Consider the following 18,738-nt stretch of genomic DNA (forward strand, 5'->3'; position numbering starts at 1 on the left):
CGCCTCCTCCTCGAGCCTATGTCGCTCCGCCCCGACGTCGGTCTCCTGCGCCGCAACACGACAGACGCCACGACGACCAGGCCCAGTACACCTGCCAGGAGCCCCGCGCACCTCGGAAGACCGACGTGTGGCGAACACCCGACCAACGCCCGCTGTGTTACCACTGCGGGGAAGCTGACCATGTGTACTAGAGCACTGCACGGGCCGGAATTTCTAGGCCCGGCCCGACCCGGCCCGGTAGAGACAGCCCGGACCCGGCCCGAGCCCGACAAAATTTTTAATTTCTAGGCCCGGCCCGACCCGGCCCGGAAGAGACACGGCCCGGGCCCGGCCCGAGCCCGACAGAATTTTTAATTTCTAGGCCCCGCCCGACCCGGCCCGACGGCTGTAGCCCGAAACAACCCATTCCCGTTTGAACCGGTCCGGTTTCGACCCGTTCCCGAAACGAGCTCCCCATTTGAACCCGTCCTGTTTCGACCCATTCTTTAAACGCCCTTCCCATATAAACCCGTCCCGTTTCGACCAGTTCCCTAAACGCCCTTCTCGTTTGAATTTGTCCTGCTTCGACCCATTCCCTAAATGCCCTTCTTATTTAAACCAGTTTCCGAAACACCCTTTGCGTTTGAACGCGTCCCGTTTCAACCTACTTTTATAAGGCCCTGCACATCGCAACCTCTTCGCAAAAAGTCTCCATCGTTCTAAGCCTATAGTCTGCGCACCTTTTCTTTTTAAGAATATGTTCTGAAGTAGCTTTACATGTCAACGCGTTCTTAAAATATACAACCCTTTCAGGCAAGCTTAAGTTTAATATATTCCTACTTAACCCCTTAAAACGTTTTTTTCAAGATGGTTCCCAAAACGTGCAAGCGCGAAACGGACTATGTACACTGCGCGACACTGATACCGCGAACACGACGTTGGCTCTTTTTTCGAATTTTACTTCGAAATAGTGTTAGTAGGCACCAAAGTATACCGCTTAGGTGTGTGGCCCAGATGAGCACTGCTAAAGACACTAATAGTTTTGAAAACAGCCTTTTGATTATATGGGATAATCATAAAAACACGACGATCACTTGTTCGCGCTAATATAGTGTCGCGCTCTTAGAATAACGTACTGAAGCACTTTGGGCAAGCTAAAATTAGCATCGCCATAGGTTTTACATCGCAACGCCATTTTTACGGTACCCAAAGCGCTTGCGTACGTTTTTCTAAATCTTCCTAATAGTGAACTAGATATTTTTGAGAGGGATGAATCAGACAGGTTGACAAGCATATGACTGGGACTTTATTTTGTTTACAATTTATAACACTGAACCCTCGCTCACACGGAGAAAGCTTGAAGGCTTTCTAGCTTCAAAACGTCTTTTAGTTATTATTTTTAACGACGCTGTAATGAATTTGCACTTCGTTTTTTTTTTTTTTTGTATAAACCTAAAAGATTAATGATCAAAATTCTTGCTATCAACAACAATTTATGATTTACGGCACAAGATTGCCCAGGCACGGCCCGGGCCGGCCCGGGCCGGCGCGGCCCGAGAACTTTTTTGTTCAAGCCCGAGCCCGGCCCGGGCCGGAGAAAATACGTGCTACCCGGCCCGAGCCCGGCCCGCGGGCCGGGCCGGGCTCGGGCTTTCGGGCTGGCCCGGGCCCGTGCAGTGCTCTAATGTGTACCGCCGATGCCCATACCGACGACTCGGGCTGCGCGGATTCCACCCAAACGACCCGCGCCCCCGGTATGGTGAACGCCCTCGGGAGATCGACGAGTAACTGCGACGACCTCAGTCCCCCGAGCCTGCGTCCCGCCGAGAGTTCCGGTCGCCTTCGCCACGACGTCCAGCTTCGCCGATGCACCGATCCCGACGTGAAAGCCTGTCGCCCCTCGCTAAACGCTGGGGAAACTAGGCGCGGCAACCCCTGGAGGTGGAGTTGCCGAAGGCGACCGACGCCAATATCCTTCACGAACGTCGGAGGGCCCCCACTCGAACGCTACCAGAGACCGAAACGACGCCCCTGCAGCGGTGTCCAATAACCTGAACGTCGTCATTGACGGCCACGACGCATCAGCACTCGTGGACACCGAAGCAGACTACTCGGTCTTGAGTGGGAGGCTCTCCCGTTGCCTTCGAAACGTCACCACGCCGTGGGATGGACCACAAATACGAACCGCCGGAGGGCACCTCATCACACCAGTCGGGAGATGCACTGCTCGCGTCGAGATCCACGGTGAGACGTGCCCTGCGAAGTTCGTCGTTCTGCAGGACTGTTCGAGGGACGTTATCCTCGGAATGGACTTCCTCTGCGAGTATGGCGCCGTCATCGACCTCGGGGCAAACCAGCTGACGCTGCGAAAGCCTATTTTACCGCCGGAGGAGACCAACACGACGTCAACCGCGATCCGAGTAATCGCCGACCATGTGAACTTACCGCCGCAGTCGAGTGTTTTCGTCACCGTCGTAACCGACGCAGCCATCCACGTTGAAGCTCTTCTGGAAGGCAGCGTCCAACTGCTCCTTGAGAAAGGAATTGGCGTCGCACGAGGCGTTACGGATCTCCAAGAAGGACGTACAACTGTTCTTGTGACAAACTTCCGAGAGGAGCCGCAGCACCTAACGAAGGGTACCACTGTGGGCCACATTGTGGAGCTTCAGGCGCCGGCCGTGGTCACCGCAGTCTCCGAAGAAACCTCGTCGTCACAACAGAACAGCACGCCGCCGCCGCCGATCGACATCGACCCCGAGCTCCCAGCTCCTAAGCGCCGGCAACTGGTCGATCTCCTCGCCGAATACAGTGATTGTTTTGCCACGTCGTCAAAAGTTCGCCAAACACCAATGGCGAAACATCGCGTTATTACCGACGACGACGCGCTCCCTGTCCATCAGTCGCCGTATCGAGTCTCCTTAAAGAAAAGGAAGGTGATCCAGTATCAAGTCCAAGAAATGCTCGACGACGACATCATTCAACCCTCAAGAAGTCTATGGGTGTCCCCAGTCGTCCTTGTAAAGAAGAAGGACGGAACCCTGCGGTTCTGCGTGGACTATCGTCGACTGAACGCTGTGACGAAGAAGGACGTCTATCCCCTCCCCCGCATCGACGATACGTTAGACCGACTGCGCCACTCCCGATATTTTTCGTCGATAAATCTGAAGACTGGCTACTGGCAGATTGAAGTCGACGAACGCGACCGGGAGAAAACTGCCTTCATCACTCCCGACGGACTGTACGAATTCAAAGTGATGCCGTTCGGGCTTTGTACAGCGCCAGCCACCTTCCAGCGTGTCATGGAGACCGTGCTGGCAGGTCTGAAATGGCAGAGCTGCCTCGTCTACCTTGACGACGTCGTGGTATTTTCACGAGATTTCGAAGAGCACCTGAAACGACTTCGAGCCGTGCTTCAAGCCATCAAGACCGCCGGCCTGTCACTCAAGCCGACAAAGTGTCGATTCGCCTATGGTGAACTTAAGTTCCTTGCCCACGTCGTGAGCAACAAAGGTGTTCTCCCGGACCCCGAGAAGACCCGCGCCGTAGATGCATTTACGCCGCTGTCTGACAAGAAGGCCGTGAGAAGATTCCTCGGACTTTGTGCCTACTACAGACGATTTGTTCGGGACTTCGCCAAGCTGTCCGCACCGCTGACGCACCTCACGAAGACGCCGTAAAGTTCGAATGGACAGACGAACACCAGCGGTCATTCGATGAGCTGCAACGAAGACTCCAGACGCCCCCGATTCTTGGCCATTTCGACCAGTTCGCTGATACAGAGATCCACACGGACGCCAGTAACACCGGACTTGGCGCGGTGCTAGTTCAAAGGCAGGACGGGGCAGAGCGAGTCATCGCATACGCGAGTCGGACGCTGTCTAAGGCGGAGAGGAACTACTCTACAACTGAAAAGGAGTGCCTTGCTGTCGTCTGGGCAATAACAAAGTTTCGCCCATATCTGTATGGAAGTCCTTTTCGCGTGGTCACGGACCACCACTCGCTCTGCTGGCTCGCGAATCTGAAAGACCCCTCCGGACGCCTCGCCCGGTGGAGCCTACGACTGCAGGAGTTCGACATGACCGTTGTGTACAAGTCCGGCCGGAAGCACAATGACGCCGACTGCCTGTCAAGAGCTCCTGTCGAGGCCGGACCTGCCTGTATCGAAGACGACGACGATGAGTGTTTCCTCGGCGCTTTGGACGTCAGCGACATGGCAGCACTCCAACGAGACGACCCTGAATTGCGAGCGCTCATCGAGCACTCAGAGGGACAAGCGAGTTCGGTTCCCCGTGCTTTCTTAAGAATCCTGCATACATTCTCCATGCGGCAAGGGGTGCTGTACAAGGAGAACTTCGTCAACAACAACACAGCATGGCTGTTGGTTGTTCCTGCGAGCCTTCGAGACGAAATATTCCAAGAATGCCATGACGACCCAACGGCTGGACACCTTGGCTATAGCCGGACGCTCGCCAGGATTCGAGAAAAATACTACTGGCCGAGGCTACCGAAGACCGTTCACCTATACATTCGATCATGCCACGAGTGTCAGCGACGCAAAAAACCGCCGACGAAGCCGTCAGGACTTCTGCATCCGATTTCTCCCCCGTCTATGCCGTTCCAGCAGATCGGAATGGAGTTACTTGGCCCTTTCCCGCCGTCAACGTCGGGAAACCGCTGGATTATCGTCGCCACCGATTATCTCACACGGTACGCCGAGACGAAAGCCCTTCCAGCAGGCACGGCTGTTGAAGTCGCCAAATTTTTCATCGAGTCCATTGTCCTCCGGCACGGCGCCCCGGAAGTCCTCATCACAGACCGTGGATCTTCGTTCATGGCCCAGCTGACGCAAGAGATCCTTCGTCACAGTGGCACCGGCCATCGTCGCACCACTGCATACCACCCGCAGACCAACGGGCTGACGGAGCGACTCAACAAGACAATCGCCGATATGATCTCTATGTACGTCGACGTAGAGCACAAGACGTGGGACGAGGTGCTGCCCTACGTCACGTTCGCCTACAATATGGCGGTTCAACAGACCACTGGATTCACACCCTTCCAGCTGGTACATGGTCGGAAGGTAACGACCATGCTGGACGCAATGCTGCCCCATGAGCCTTCTGACAACGAGAGCGACGACGCCCAGGTGGTTGCTCAACGCGCCGAAGAAGTCCGCCAGCTCGCCCGACTCATGATTAAAAACCAGCAACGCGTCGACGCGGGCCGCTACAACCTTCGTCGCAGGGACGTTCACTTCCAGCCCGAAGACAGGGTGTGGGTGTGGACGCCCATCCGTCGCCGCGGCCTCAGTGAGAAACTGCTGAAACGGTACTTTGGACCATACAAGGTACTTCGTCGCCTCGGCGAGCTGAACTACGAGGTGATGCCTGACGGAACAAGAACATCATCACGCCGCCCACCACGACCTGAAGCCGTCCACGTCGTGCGCCTGAAGCCGTACTACGCTCGATAGGACTGTGGATCTTATATGTTTCAAATAACTCTTTAGTTTGCCGTTCTTTTTATGTGCTTTGTTTTGTTTTGTGTTGCATCGGGGCGATGCACTTTTTAAGAGGGGAGTAATGCCGCTGCGCCAAGTAGGCAGCGTGGCCGTATCCTAACGGTTATCGCGCTTGCCTAACACGCGGAGGGCCAGGGTTCGATTCCTGGCCGCGGCTACGCATTTTGTTGACACTGTAATGTGATGTTCTGGTGAATTGGAGAACCGTCTAGCTGATTCGAGTTGAGAATGTTCTACGCGTAGAACCTTCTGCGTCGAATGCTCCAGAAGCCAACCCGTGTACATACAAAAGCGGCTCCGCGTGGCAAGCCGGAGTCAGTTTTCGCCTCAGCGTTCGATCGTGCTGCTTCGCCGCCTTCGACGCCCGCGACGCTCTGTTAATATCATTCTTTTTCCTTTTATTTTCGGGCACAAGTTCACCCCATTAAACGTTCAGTTTACTCGGTCATTCACCGCCTCGTCAATTGTCATCCGTGACAATATTCCCGAACAAGAGGCCCCCTCACATTCCGTCCCAACGAACTTATACTCGGCAGCCGTAGAAACTGCATCACAGGCGTCCTTGGACCAAGGTGACGACGAGCAGCCAAAACATAACACCGGCGCGCACGAACGTAGGAACAGATGCTTAACAAGCCTTGGCCGGGTATTGACCTAATCCGGTAATGCACGCAGGCGCCGTGGCTCCAGCTGCAAACGTGAAAGACGGCCGGACACTCCAAAGGTGGTTGTTGTTTTCATGTTGTCTGCCTTTAGTGAGCTCTGACTCAAGCGGTTTTGGGGTTCCACTGGAGGCGCCACTGGAATGACCTCGCAGCTGGGCGCATGTTCCCATGCAAACCCGGAGTAGTCCCCCACGCACAAACGCAGGCACGGATAATCCGTTCATGCGAGCATGTTCCCGCTTCCGGCTGGAACTGTACGAGTGACGATGCTTGTTCACGTAATCCTTCGCGTCCTTCCGACCTTTCACGCCAGGGAGACCTCCTCTTTGTTGAAAACGATTTACTTGTCAGGCGTGTCAGGCACGTCAGGATACCGTAGTGACCATAGTTGCCGGCCAGGATTGCGAGTCACCCTTGGGAGATCGTTTTGTTGGACCCGGCGTCAGCGGCGAAGTACACTTTGTTTCATCTTGTGTTAAACCAAAACACTTTTTTTTAGTAGCGTAGCATAGCAGTGCAACGAGACATGCAGTCGTCCGGATGATCTCAGCGTCGTGGCGCGAGATTTGAACCCTTGACGGTCAGATGCACTCACTCAACATGCTCTCCAAATGTCGTGGGACTGAAGAGGGGCCAGTCATAGCAATCTCAACTTGCCGAAGAGAAAAGGGAAAAGGAAGATAAAAGACCCTATAACCGAGGCAAACCTCACATGGTTCGTCATGGAAACCGAAGATGCTAACACTCGCTTACCCGACCCTACACAGGTTGTTTCTGAAATTCAACGCTGCCGTTCTCCGCCCACGCCCCGTCTCCCCCCCCCCCCCCCCCCCCCCCCCCCCAGGCGCGTCGGTGGAATGTCTTTTTAGCTCGGCTAGGAACGTCTTTAGGAGGAAAGGGGAAAAACTCTCCGATAAAAACTTTACAATTGCTTCTGCGAGGGAATAAACTATTTTTGTGAAAACGCAAGCTATAAATGACTGCATGCATTTATTTTAGGTTCGCAGGGTTTCTCACGAACCAAAATACTGTTCATTTTGCTACCACAAAAATATAAAAAGTAACTTCGAAAGTAGCTCGCAACTTTTTTACAGTAGTTAATAGTTTACTCAATTACTATTTTAAATTTGTAATTTCTACTCTACTCCAATTACTTTTGGCGTCAATACTCAGTAACCTAACTTATCAACATTTCGTGAGTAATTTGTACATGTCTGGGGTCTAGGCGATCGGATATACGCCTAGCGGCAGGGGCCAACGGCCGGCGCAGAGCACGAGCAATACAGTAAAAGAAAAATGACTCCGATTTTCAACTGGCTCCCAAGTTGGAACCACGTTCGAACTATTCAAACGATTTTTGTGAACACCTCATTTGCTTATGTCGTTGCTCAACGCCCAGGTGCGCGTTGAGCAACCACCTGGGCGTCGTCGCTCTCGTTGTCAGAAGGCTCATGGGGCAGCATTGCGTCCAGCATGGTCGTTACCTTCCGACCATGTACCAGCTGGAAGGGTGTGAATCCAGTGGTCTGTTGAACCGCCGTATTGTAGGCGAACGTGACGTAGGGCAGCACCTCGTCCCACGTCTTGTGCTCTACGTCGACGTACATAGAGATCTTATCGGCGATTGTCTTGTTGAGTCGCTCCGTCAGCCCGTTGGTCTGCGGGTGGTATGCAGTGGTGCGACGATGGCCGGTGCCACTGTGACGAAGGATCTCTTGCGTCAGCTGGGCCATGAACGAAGATCCACGGTCTGTGATGAGGACTTCAGGGGCGCCGTGCCGGAGGACAATGGACTCGATGAAAAACTTGGCGACTTTAACCTGATGGAAGGGCTTTCGTCTCGGCGTACCGTGTGAGATAATCTGTGGCGACGATTATCCAGCGGTTTCATGACGTTGACGACGGGAAGGTGCCAAGTAAAACCATTCCAATCTGCTGGAACGGCGTGGACGGGGGAGAGATCGGATGCAGAAGTCCTGACGGCTTTGTCGGCGGTATCTTGCGTCGCTGACACTCATGGAATGATCGAGTGTAGAGGTGAACGGTCTCCGGTACCCTCGGACAGTAGTGCTTTTTTCGAATCCTGGCAAGCGTCCTACTGTAGCCAAGGTGTCCAGCCGTTGGGTCGTCATGGCATCCTTGGAAGATTTCTTCTCGAAGACTGGAAGGAATAACCTACAGCCATGATGTGTAACTATTGACGAAGTTCTCTTTGTGCAGCACCCTTGCCGTATGGAGAAGGTAGGCAGGATTCGTAAGACACGGGGAACCACACTCGCTTGTCCCTCTAGGTGCTCGATGAGCGCTCGCAGTTCAATGTCGTCACGTTGAAATGCTGCCATGTCGCTGACGTCCAGAGCGCCGAGGAAACACTTATTGTCGTCGTCTTCGATGCAGGCAGGACTGGCCTCGACTGGGGCCCGGGCAGTCGGCGTCATTGTGCTTCCGGCCGGACTTGTACATAACCGTCATGTCGAACTTTTGCAGTCGTAGGCTCCAGCGTGCGAGGCGTCAAGAGGGGTCCTTAAATAAATTGGGTTATGGGGATATTTATACAGCGTGTAGTTGGCCAGCCATTAAAGTTGCGACGAGTCACACGCTGTAGATGAGCAATTTAGCCAGAGCAGTACAACCGCTAGCCTGAGGTCTTTAACGTGCACCACGCAGTAGTGATACACGACCGCACGCCGGTACGATGCTCATCCAGATCGAAACGGGCAGGGGTGGGGCTCGAACCCAGGATCCCTGGGTTCTGCAGCGCGAGCTTCCTTCAGGCTGACGAGCCAGCAGAGCGAGTGGTGGTCCGTGACGACGCGAAAAGGACTTCCATACAAATATGGGCGGAACTTTGTTATTGCCCAGACGACAGCGAGGCACTCCTTCTCAGTCGTTGAGTAGTTCGTCTCCGCCTTGGACAACGTCCGACTCGAGTACGATGACTCGCTCTGCGCCGTCCTGCATTTGGACTAGTAGCGCGCCAAGTCCGGTGTTGCTGGCGTCCGTGTGGATCTCTGTTTCAGCGAACTGGTCGAAATAGCAAAGAATCGGGGGCGTCTGCAGTCTTCGTTTGAGCTCATCGATAGACTGCTGGTGTTTTTCTGTCTATTCAAACTTCACGGCGCCCTTCGTGAGGTTCGTCAGGGGTGCAGACAGCCTTGCGAAGTCCCGAACAAATCGTCTGTAGTAGGCACAGAGTCCGAGGAATCTTCTCACGGCCTTCTTGTCAGACGGCGGCGTAAATGCAGCTACTGCGCGAGTCTTCTTGGGGTCAGGGAGAACACCTTTGTTGTTCATGACGTGGCCAAGGAACTTGAATTCGCCATAGGCGAATCGACACTTTGTTGGCTTGAATGACAGGCCGGCGGTCTTGATGGCTTGAAGCACGGCTCGAAGTCGTCTCAGATGTTCGTCGAAATCCCTTGAAAATACCACGACATCCTCCAGGTAGACGAGGCAGCTTTGCCATTTCAGACCTGCCAGCACAGTGTCCATGACACGCTGGAAGGTGGCTGGTGCTGTACACAGTTCGAACGGAAGGTGGCTGGTGCTGTACACAGTACGAACGGCATCACTTTGAATTCGTACAGTCCGTCGGGAGTGACGAAGGCAGTTTTCTCCCGGTCGCGTTCGTCGACTTCAATCTACCAGTAACCACTCTTCAAGTCCACCGACGAAAACTATCGGGAGTGGCGCAGTCGGTCTAACGTATCGTCAATGCGGGCGAGAGGATAGACGTTCTCCTTCGTCACAACGTTCAGTCGACGATAGTCCACGCAGAACCGCAGGGTCCCGTCCTTCTTCTTTACAAGGACGACTGGGGACGCCCACGGACTTCTTGAGGGTTGAATGATGTCGTCGTCGAGCATTTCCTGGACTTGATCTTGAATCACCTTTCTTTCCTTTAAGGAGACTGGATAAGGCGGCTGGCGGACAGGGAGCGCGTCGTCGTCGGTAATAATGCTATGTTTCGCCATTGGTGTTTGGCGAACTCTCGACGATGTGGCAAAACAGTCACTGTATTCGGCGAGGAGATCAACCAGTTGCCGGCGCTTTGGAACTTGGAGCTCGGGGTCGCTGTCGAGCGGCTGCGGCGACGTGCTCCCTTGTTTCGACGACAAGGTTTCCTCGGAGATAGCGGTGACCACGGCTGGCGCCTGAAGCTCCTCGAAGTAGCCCACGGTGGTACCCTTCGTTAGGTACTGCGGCTCCTTTGGAAAGTTTGTCACGAGAACAGTTGTACGTCCTTCTTGGAGATCCGTTACGCCTCGTGTGACGCCAATTCCTTTTTCAAGGAGCAGTTGGACGCTGCCTCCCAGAAGAGCTTCACCGTGCATCTCTGTGTCGGTAATGACGGTGACGAAAATACTCGACCCCAGCGGTAAGTTCACATGGTCGGCAATAACTCGGATCGCGGATGACGTTGTATTGGCCTCCACCGGCGGCAGAACAGGCTTTCACAGCGTCAACTGGTTTGCCAAGAGGTCGATGACGGCGCCATACTCGCAGAGAAAGTCCATTCCGAGGATAACGTCCATCGAACAGTCTTGCAGAACGACGAACTTGACAGGGCACGTCTCACCGTGGATCTCGACGCGAGCAGTGCATCTCCCGACTGGTGTGATGAGGTGCCCACCGGCGGTTCGTATTTGAGGGCCTTCCCACGGCGTTGTCACTTTTCGCAGGCGGCGAGAAAGCCTCCCACGCAAGACTGAGTAGTCTGCTCCGGTGTCCACGACTGCTGATGCGCCGTGACCGTCGATAATAACGTTTAGGTTCTTGGACACCGAAGCAGGAGCGTCGTTGCAATGCGCAGCGTCGGGAGAGTGGGAGCGCTCTGTCGTTCTTGGAGGCTCTTTACTTCGGTCGTCTTCGGCAACGCCACCTCCAGGCGTTGTCGCGCCTAGTTTTCCCGGCGACACAAGGGAGGCAGGCTCTTTCGGCGGGGTCGTGGCGCTAGAGACGCTGAACGTCGCGGCGATGGCGAGCGAGATTCACGGCGGAGAGACGGCGCTGAAGAGGGCGAGCGTCGGAGGTACTCCTCAATATCGCGAGGGCGTTCGCCGTACCTCGGGCGTGGGTCGTTCGGGTGGAAACCACGCAGCCCAAGTCGGCGGTAGGGGCAGCTGCGATAGATGTGGTCGGCTTCCCCGCAGTGGTTGCAGAGCGGGCGTCGGTCGGCCATTCGATACACGTCGGTCTTCCTCGGCGAGGGTTGCTACGGGCGGACGTTCTAGACTTGTCCTTCCTGGCGTCGAGGATACTGTGGCATCGGAGGGTCTCGTCGGGGTGGCGCCGTGGCCTGGCGGTTAGCTTGCAGCGGTCGTCGGGCCATGGCGGCGTAGCTCAAAGTCGGTTCCTTTGGCGTCATCGTGTTGATCGGAACCTCAGGTTGGAAGGCTCGGTGAACTTCCTCTTGGACGACCTCGGCGAGCAACAGTGAGGACGGGCGATCTGCAGCGGGAAGTATCTTGCGGAGTTCTCCGGACGACTTCACGGACGATCTCCCGAAGGCTGTCGGCACCGCTGGTATTCAGGTCCAGAAGGGAAGCAGCGACAGTTGGAGCAGCAGGTGCGCCGGCGATTCGCTGGTAGTGGCTTGCTCGGGCCGTCAGTGCACGCTCGATGTTGGTGGCTTCACTCACAAAAGCATCGACGGTCGTGGGGTGTTGCGGACCAGGCCTCCGAAAATTTCTGCCTTGACGCCACGCATGAGGACTCGAAGTTTATTTTCCTCGGCGGTCTCCCGATCGGCTCGGGCACTTAGCCGCAGGACGTCCTCAACAAAGCTGGTCACACTTTCGTTGGGGCCCTGCACCCTTGCTTGAAGTATAGGTCCTCTGCTCGCTGGCGACGGTGGTGGTTAAGTAACGTCCGCTTCAGTTCGGCGACGAAGGACTCCCATGTAGTGAAGGAGGCTTCGTGGTTTTCAAACCAGTGGCTCGAGATGGCCCTCCAGCGAGAAGTACAGGTTCTAGAGGTGCTGCTCAGCCGTCCATCTGTTGTGGCGAGCTACACGTTCGTAATGCTGCAGCCAGTCTTCGACATCCTCGTTGGCTTCGCCGTGAAAGGGCGTCGGAGTGCGGGGAGTGACGGGCAGGATGACGACGGGTGCGGTAGTCACGGTCGGTATTTTCTTCCTGTTCTGGGTCAAGAGACCCGATTCAGGGGACTGACCTCTGGTCCGACGGCTTCTTCGGGCTTCGGCGTCTTCGGCGAAGGGTTGCCTTCCGGGGCTCAGCACTTCACTCGGGCGGGGTGTCTTCATAGGGGTACGCTTTACGGGCATAGGATGGTACCCCGCACCTCCACCAAAATGTCACGAATGACAAGTGATCAGGCGACGAAAACTGAAGTAAACCAAACGTTTAAGGGGGCGAACTTGTGCCCAAATTAATAAAGGAAAAAGGAAACAGAAGAAAGCAGGAGAGCGTCGCGGGCGTCGATGTCGGCGAAACCGCAGGATCGAGCGCTGGGGCGAGACTAACTGCAAAGCGCCCAGCGGAGCATTTAGGCACGCGCGTTGGGGCTTCTCGAACAATCGGCCTAGAACGTTCGGCAACGAGAACATTCGGAACTCGATCAATCGAGAATGTTCTCGAACTCACGAGAACGCAATGTTCAATGAATAAATAAAAGAACATTCCACCGACTGGAATCGAACCTAGACTTTCCGCGCGGTAGTCAAGCGGAGTAACCACTATAGGGAGTATTCACTGGCGGCCATATCCGTGTGCGCTGCTGCTGAGCGCGTGCTGACGGCGAGCTTCCGCAGCCCTTTTGGAGCATGCATTTAGCACCATCAAGGTTGCCGGTCTTAGCAGGCTATTAATGTGAGCTCGTTCTGAGCATGCGCTCTAAACATTGCCCTCAAATATGGCGTCCAGTGAATACCTCCTATACTTCGTCTCCCTTTAGCTATTGGAGGTATTCACTGGACGTCATATTTGAAGGCGCTGTTTAGAGCGCATGCTCAGAGCGAGCCTCACATTAATAGGCTGCGAAGATGGGCAATCTTGATGGTGTGGAATGCACGTTGTAAAATAACTGTGGAGGCTCACCGTGAGCACGCGCTCAGCATTCGCGCACACAGCTATGGCTGCCAGTGAATACTCCATATCATTAGCTGTGAATTCAAAATGAGCGAGCTAGTTGAAGCCTCGGGGGCTGCACGAGCGCTCGTGCAGCGAGCGCTCGAGTCAGCATTTACTGGACGCCATATTTGAGAGCGATGTTTAGAGCGCAGGAGTGAGTGAGAAAACGTATTTATTAAAGGAATGGGATACATCACGATTTCTTGATAAAGTCATCCAATCGTGACGGGGGAAGGGGATTATGGGAAGGGTAGGGGGAGAAGGCTAAATGTAACAGGCGATCCCCGATGAGCGGACGAAACTAATCAGGGAATCGAGAATGTGTTTGCGGTGCGGGTGCTCGAGCCTGGGGCGGGTCCAGTCCTCGTACGTAGCTGGTCTTGCCTCTTCAGGGAGTGAGTTTATGGCGTCGCTCCGATGCTCTGCGACCCCCTCGCACGTCCAGACGAGATGGGTGCACGTGGCTGGAATCCCGCAGTGCATGCAGGCTCCGAACGAGCTCGCATTAATAGCCTGATAAGACCGGAAATCTTGATGGTGCTAAATGCACGCTCCAAAAAGACTGCGGAAACTCGCCGTCAGCACGCGCTCAGCAGCAGCGCACACGGATATGGCCGCCAGTGAATACTCCCTATACGGAGTATTCACTGGCGGCCATAGCTGTGTGTGTAAAAACTTCGTCCAACAGCCTCTGGTTTCACAAGCGATTTAATCTGAGCAGCTCGTCATAGCGGTTGCACGATCAGTCCAGAGAAAAAAAAATTGTGCGTGCCCGGGCCTCTGATGGCACGAGATCCTCCTTTTCCTCGCAGGTCTTTTCTCCCAGTCGCGAGATGCTGTTATGTTTAACAGGCTCCCACCGCGGACTTGTTGCAGACCTCCAGTGGGTAAAGAAGTTGGACTGGTCTCCTAAAAGTTCGTCCGTCCGGCAGTCGTACTTCACACGAGCGAATGATATTGTCTCGTCCAGGGTGCACTTCTGTTATTCGTCCCACCTTCCACGTTGCTCTTGGTCGTCTCGCATCGTGAATAATTACCACGTCCCCGACAGCAATAGGCGTTGTGTTCTTGGGCGGAGTGTGGTGGGCAGAGCGAAGTTGCAAAAGATACTCCTTCATCCACCTCTTCCAAAACTGCTGTGAAATTAGTTCTCGGTAGCTCCATCGCCGTCTTAGTTCACGCGATGTCTGCGGGTTGGAGCTCATTTGCTTCATTGTCGGCAACGACAGAAGTCGCTTTCCCACTAGGAAATGTGCAGGTGTTAAAATTGTTGGTTCCCGTTGATCTGAGTAAAGAAATGTTAAAGGACGCGAGTTCACGGCGGCTTCTACTTCCTGTAACACCGTCGATAACTCTTCAAAATTAAGATAGCTTCGTGCTAGAACCTTCCTGAGGGAGGTCTTCACTGTCCGTATCATTCTCTCCCAGAAACCTCCCCACCATGCGGCTCTTTCGGCGCTAAATTTCCAGGTGATGTGATGGTGGGCGACATAGTCTTGTACATCCTGATGTCGGAGCAGTTCCCAGACAGCTGATATATCTCTTGCAATTGTCTTAAACGCCAAAGCGTTGTCTGAATAAAGTATGTTTGGCAGTCCTCTTCTGGGGGGCTAAGCTCGGCGCGGCGAGATCGAGGCGAGTTCTCCGCCAAACTCGCCGACCGCCGCGATTGGTCGGCGCCGTGCATGACGACACGCGCCGACACTCCCTAGATCGTGACGTTAAACGGAGGGTTTGAGGCAGTCCGAGAGTTGCATATTCGGAACTCGCGGCGAGATGCGGTGACGTCATTGTGACGTGGCAGAAGCCGCCGCGGATGGGAAAAGCTTGCCGGCTCCGACCTAGGCGAGTGTGGGCGAGTTGGGCGCGAGATCAGGGAGAAGCGTCCAAAATGGCAGCGTTTTCGTTCGTGTTTTGCCGTCGGCATAGGTATTTAAACCACGCCAATGTGTTGGACATGGACGACGTTCATTTTCAACAACACTATCGCCTCTCGGAAGACGTGGTAAGGTGGCTGTGCGATGAACTGCGTGGCGAACCGGGCTTGAGGCGATGGAGCCGTGAATGAACCGTCGCCCCCGTCGTGAATCCTACATGCAAATTCTACCAAGTGAATCCTAGAAACAAATGTGTTTTTACGGCAATCTGCAACCAGGAACGCAATTTACCATTACCTACAGGCTTTTACAATTATTTTGATGGGTTGCTGCGCTGCGTAGATGCAAGATAAACGCGCTTAATAAAATTCAAACTAAAACAGATGATAGAAGAAAAGAAATATACATGAATGGCGCAGACTAACAACTGTGTAATTTCTTTCTCATCTTTCTTCTTCCACACCGTATTTTGACAATCACATTGGCGTTAGTTGTTTATACAGCAGGAGAACATGCCAGAACATTGCGACATCGTCACCTACTGCAGATAAGCAATTTAGCCAGTGCAGTATGACTGCTAGCCAAGGGTCTTTAACGTGCACCACGTAGTAGTGATACACGACCGCATGCCGGTACGATGCTCATCAACATCGAAAAGGGCAGGGGTGGGGGTGAATCCACGATCCTGGGTTCTGCAGCTCGAGCTTTCGCTCCACGTGCACCCTATTCTGAAGAAAAAAAAATATTGTGGCTGTGTGGCGGTGTGGGGGGAGAAAGATGAAAAAGAAATTACACAGTTGTTAGTCTGCCCCATTCCTGTATGTTGTTTTTCGTCTATACTCTGCTTTAGTTCATATCTTTATCAAGAGCGTTTTTCTTGCATCTACGTGGCGCAGCAAACCATCACAATGTCTAGTCAACTAGCCCACATCCAAGCAATGTTTGTATAATTAGCATCCCTGCTGTTACCTATTCTTATTTGTAATTTACGATTTAAATTTAAAAAAAAATTGGGCTGTACGTATGTTGATACTGCCTAAAACTTGGTCTGCCTCAACGGGGAAGATTTTCCCAGCTGTAGATGAGAAATTTAGCCATGCAGTGCCGTACAACCGCTAGCCTGGGGTCTTTAACGTCCATCCCGCAGTAGCGTTACACGACTGCACGACGGCACGATGCTCATCAACATCGAAACGAGCAGGGATGGGGATTGAACCAAGCATCCTGGGTTCTGCCACGGACCTTTCGCTCGACGTGCTCCGAGCTGGTGCGCGCTAGCCCAGCCGGCCACCGATCCCCCGATTTAAATAAAATAAAAACCCTTCACTGCGGAGCGTAGGGAAAAATCGGAGCTACGCTGGGGAACTCGCCGCCGCCGGGGGGGGGGGGGGTCGGAAATGTAAGAGGGGGAGTGGGAAACTCGCCGGGGCGGAGTCAAAAGAAGCTCCTCCCCTCCCTCGTGACGTAGCATCGGAGAGATTCCCGCCGGAGGCGAGCTTAGCCCCCCTGGAAACGAACCGACGTAAAGCCATCAAGAAGGATTGAGCAGATGTGCTCGTTGTGAGCTCGAGGTGAACTGCTCGTGTGACTGCGCATGTGAAGATGGCGATATACGACTTCTCGTTTTTTTGTTCCTTTGTGTAAAGTGGACCAGAAAAATCAATACCCACGACGTTGAATGGGTGCGTCGCCTCAATGCGTTCTTTTGGCAGTGGTGCCATAGGAGCTGATGCGGCCCTCAAGTGTGTCCTTGCACACTTGGTGCAGTTTCGCAGAGACTTCTTTACGGCTTGTCTTCCGCGTACAATCCAATACTGTTCGCGCAATTCAGTTAAAGTATCTGCTACTCCTCCGTGAAGCACCCGCTGATGTGCGCTGCATATAAGTAACTCGGTGAAGCGATGTGCGTTGGGGAGTATGATGGGGTGTTTAAGGTCTTCTGATGCAGTTAGTTGTTGGAGACGACCGCCTACGCGTAAAACTCCGATGTCATCTATGAAAGGTGTCAAATCTTTTAGTTTCGATGACTTGCTCAGCGGCCTTCCATTTCGTATGCTCTGAAGTTCTCCCGAGAATTCATTTTTTTGTGTGACCTTTATCCAGTATTGTTCCGCTCTTTTGAGTTCTGCCGTTAAAAGGTAGTTAGACAATTCCTTCAGTGCGCCAGTGTTTTCTTTGAAACGGTAAATCTAAGCAGTGACGCGTAGGACCCTTGAGAGCTCGCTGTAGCGTTGCAAGTCAAGTACAGGATTGTCTACGGCAGTTGTTACTTGCGGTACATTGGTTTTGATGTCATTGTCTTTCATGTCGTCTAGGTCGTCTCGTTCGGGATGCGCCTGTGGCCATTCTGGTGACGGTTTCTTGAGCCAAGAAGGGCCAGTCCACCACAAGTTGTTTGACTCTAGGTTTGACGCGGAGAGTCCTCTTGTTAGGCAATCTGCCGGGTTTTCTTTACCTGGGCAGAATCTCCAGCGAGCTGTAGGCGTGTTGTTTTGGATTTCCCTCACCCTATTAGCAACAAATGTCTCCCACCGGTGACTTTGACCTTGTATCCACTTCCACGTTATGGTAGAGTCTGTCCACAAGTATACTTCGTGGTCTTGAAGCGACAACGTCTTTTCTACATAGCGCAGTAATCTAGAACCGATGAGAGCTCCCATCAGCTCTAAGCGAGGGAGTGTCAGCTTTGTAAGAGGTGCTACTCGCGCCTTTGCAAGTAGTAGATGTGTTTCTACTGTGTTCTCAGAGTCAGATGTTCTTAAGTAGACAACTGCGCCGTAAGCCTTCGGACTGGCGTCAGTGAAGACATGTAGTTCGTAAAACAGCGTAGTGTCTCGGAGTTCCTCGAACAAGAATCGAGATATGGATATGACTTGTAGGTGTGGAATCTCGTTGCACCACGTGTTCCACTCTTGTTGTATGTTCTCAGGAAGACTATTGTCCCAGTCTATCTTTAATTCCCACAGTTTTTGGAACATAATCTTGACTCGGATGGTGAAAGGTGATAGCAATCCCATGATGTCGTAGATTCTATTGGCAGCTTGAAGGACATATCGCTTTGTACTTAATTTCGTTTTCAAGAAGTTCAACGTCGAGGTCAATGACAACTTCAAAGTGTCCTCCTCTGTATTCCAATGCATTCGAAGCACCTTGGTGTCTGTCGCCATATCAGTTGGTTGGGGGACTCCTTTTTGGAACAATCTTTGCAGTGTCTTGCTGTTGGATGCCCATTTTTGAAGATTCAGGCCAGCTTGTTGCATGATGTCTTGTGTTTCCTTAAACAGCTTGACTGCTGCTGCTTCACTCTGGGCGCCAGTCAAGAGATCGTCGACATAGAACGATTTCGCTAGAACCTGAGCTGTCTCCGGGTGGTTTTGAACTGTTCGGAAATGATGCTGTAGGGTAGCTGTCAGCAAGAACGGACTGGATGTCGTCCCAAACGGAACGCGGGTCATCCTCCACTCCTGTATTGGTGGTAACTGACCGGTTGTTGTGGGCCTCTCTCCAAACCACAAGAAGCGTAGCGAATCTCGGTCTCTTTCTTTTACTGATATTTGCAGAAATGCCTTCTGAACATCTGCTGTCATCGCTATTTTATTGACTCG

General features: G+C 53.4%; 1 protein-coding gene across 1 annotated transcript; it reads right to left on the reverse strand.

Moving 5' to 3' along the window:
* Nucleotides 1-17,322: 17,322 nt before the first annotated feature.
* Nucleotides 17,323-18,393, reverse strand: LOC121837200. The gene has a single exon (XM_042292754.1). It carries the CDS (start codon nucleotides 18,391-18,393, stop codon nucleotides 17,323-17,325), a length of 1,071 nt encoding a protein of 356 aa, XP_042148688.1.
* Nucleotides 18,394-18,738: the final 345 nt, after the last annotated feature.

Source organism: Ixodes scapularis, unplaced genomic scaffold (genome assembly GCF_016920785.2).
Source record: "Ixodes scapularis isolate PalLabHiFi unplaced genomic scaffold, ASM1692078v2 PGA_scaffold3__209_contigs__length_174095766, whole genome shotgun sequence".
NCBI lineage: Eukaryota > Metazoa > Arthropoda > Arachnida > Ixodida > Ixodidae > Ixodes > Ixodes scapularis.

Excerpts from the sequence above, each read along its gene's own strand:
- LOC121837200 (XM_042292754.1), bottom strand. The coding sequence starts at position 18,393 with ATGCAACAAGCTGGCCTGAATCTTCAAAAATGGGCATCCAACAGCAAG.